General features: G+C 42.4%; 1 protein-coding gene across 1 annotated transcript; it reads right to left on the bottom strand.

Moving 5' to 3' along the window:
* On the bottom strand, positions 1–933 carry LOC105818255 (olfactory receptor 491-like). The gene has a single exon (XM_012654193.1). It carries the CDS (start codon positions 931–933, stop codon positions 1–3), a length of 933 nt encoding a protein of 310 aa, XP_012509647.1.
* Positions 934–1984: the final 1051 nt, after the last annotated feature.

The following is a 1984-nucleotide window of genomic DNA, read 5'->3' as shown; positions in this document are numbered from 1 at the left end:
CTAAAAACATGTTTTGACAGTTACCTTTCTTAAAGCCTCCTTTACATCTCTGTTCCTGAGACTGTAAATGAGAGGGTTCAACATAGGGATCATCACCGTGTAGAACACAGACACCACCTTGTTCTGCTCAGTTGAGTAGCTGGACTTGGGCATCACGTAAATGAAGGTAATAGTTCCATAGTAGAGAGTGACTGCGGTGAGGTGGGAGGTGCAGGTGGAGAAGGCCTTGTGGCGCCCCTCAGTGGAGTGCATCTTCAGGATGGTGATGAGGATATAGATGTAAGAGACAGCTATGACAAAAATAGTGACCACAATGATGGAGCCAGAAGAGATGGAAGGGATAATTTCAATAATGGAGATATCTGAACAGGAAAGTTTCAACAAAGGAGTGAAATCACAGAAAAAATGATCTATGTGATTTGGTCCCCAGAAAGAGAGACTCAATAAACAACTAGTAAATGTCCAAGCATTCACACAACCCCCCAGGTAGGAAGCCCCCACTAAGATGATGCAGACTCTGGAGGACATGTGGGCGGAGTAAAGAAGGGGCAAGCAGATGGCCACGTAGCGATCATAGGCCATGGCAGCCAGCAGGAAGCACTCAGCCGTCCCAAACATGGCTGTAGAACAGAGCTGAGCTTCACAGCCAGTGACAGAGAGGGACACTCCACGTCTAAGGAATCCTATGAGCATTGCAGGTGTGACTGATGTGGAAATCCAGATGTCCACAAAGGCCAAATGGCTGAGGAACAGGTACATGGGGGTGTGAAGCTGGGAACAGCTTCTTATTAAAGTGATTATGCTGATATTACCTAGTAAGGTGATAATATAGATTCCTAGAAATATAACAAAGAAGATGACACAAAGTGTAGGATCCTTGGTTAACCCCAAAAGGATGAACTCTGTCACAGTGGTGTGGTTTCCAACTTCCATGTCCTCTGCCAGTCGTTTCTGTTGAGAGAAATATGAATATTCATTTGTTGTATGCTTTCATTTCACACATTCTGGATTTCTTTGGTTATTCCTCAGACTCATTCACAGTGACTTTATTCCCTTCCCAATCTGTAAATATTGGTGTTGTACAGGATTGTTTTTGTTTTTGTGTTTCTTCCTCTAAATGAAAGGAAAATGGTTCAACCTCACCCTCTGGAAAGTCAGTTATATTCTTTATTTCATATAATATTTACAGAAAAATGCTTTTCATGCCTGGACTCCTAGACAGATCTCTCAGCCAAGGTCTAGATCCATAATTTCAATGATCTACTGGGAGTCTCCAGTTGGAAATCCCACAGATACCTCAAACTCAACCTTCTACACACCAAATTCACTCTTTTCTTTGACAACTCCTCCTATATTTTGTACCTGGTGAATGACACCATGATCCACCCAGTCTCTCATGCCTGCAACTGAGTTTTCCTAGCCTTCTTCCTCCTATTGTGCCACATCTAACAAAATCCTATTGATTTTATCTACAACTTAGCTCCCAATTTTATCTTTTTATCTCCTTTTCACTCTTCCCAGTGTCCCTACTTTAATCAGGGGCCTAGTTATTTTTTCTCTTTATTTACCTGTTTACCTCCCTGCCTTCATTCTTATCCCCTTATAATTCACAATACATTTGCCTGGGTGATACCTTGCAAATAAAAAGCAGAGGGTGCCAAAAGGATTCTTTTAAGTCTTTCAGTGCTTTCTCAAGCCTTCATAATGAAATCTATTAGGATGGCAGACAGTATCCTTTCTGCTATTTCCCCTGCATGAGACTCTTTGCTTGTCTCTCAGGACGTCTCCATCCACCACTCGCACTGACTCAATCTTCTTGAACTATTTAGAGTCTTCTCAATGCACGATATTTCCTCTAGACTTTGCTCCACTTTTTCCCCAGCTTGATGGCTCCTATCTCCCATCATCACTATCCTAAGTGACTTCCACTCATCCTTCAAGGTTTATTCCTCTCCAAAGCCTTCTCTAACTCCTTGGGGAGGAA

Source organism: Propithecus coquereli, unplaced genomic scaffold, assembly GCF_000956105.1.
Source record: "Propithecus coquereli isolate 6110/MARCELLA unplaced genomic scaffold, Pcoq_1.0 Scaffold44, whole genome shotgun sequence".
Lineage (NCBI taxonomy): Eukaryota > Metazoa > Chordata > Mammalia > Primates > Indriidae > Propithecus > Propithecus coquereli.
The sequence above is the reverse complement of the archived record's forward strand: the minus strand, read 5'-3'. Positions and strand labels throughout refer to the sequence as shown.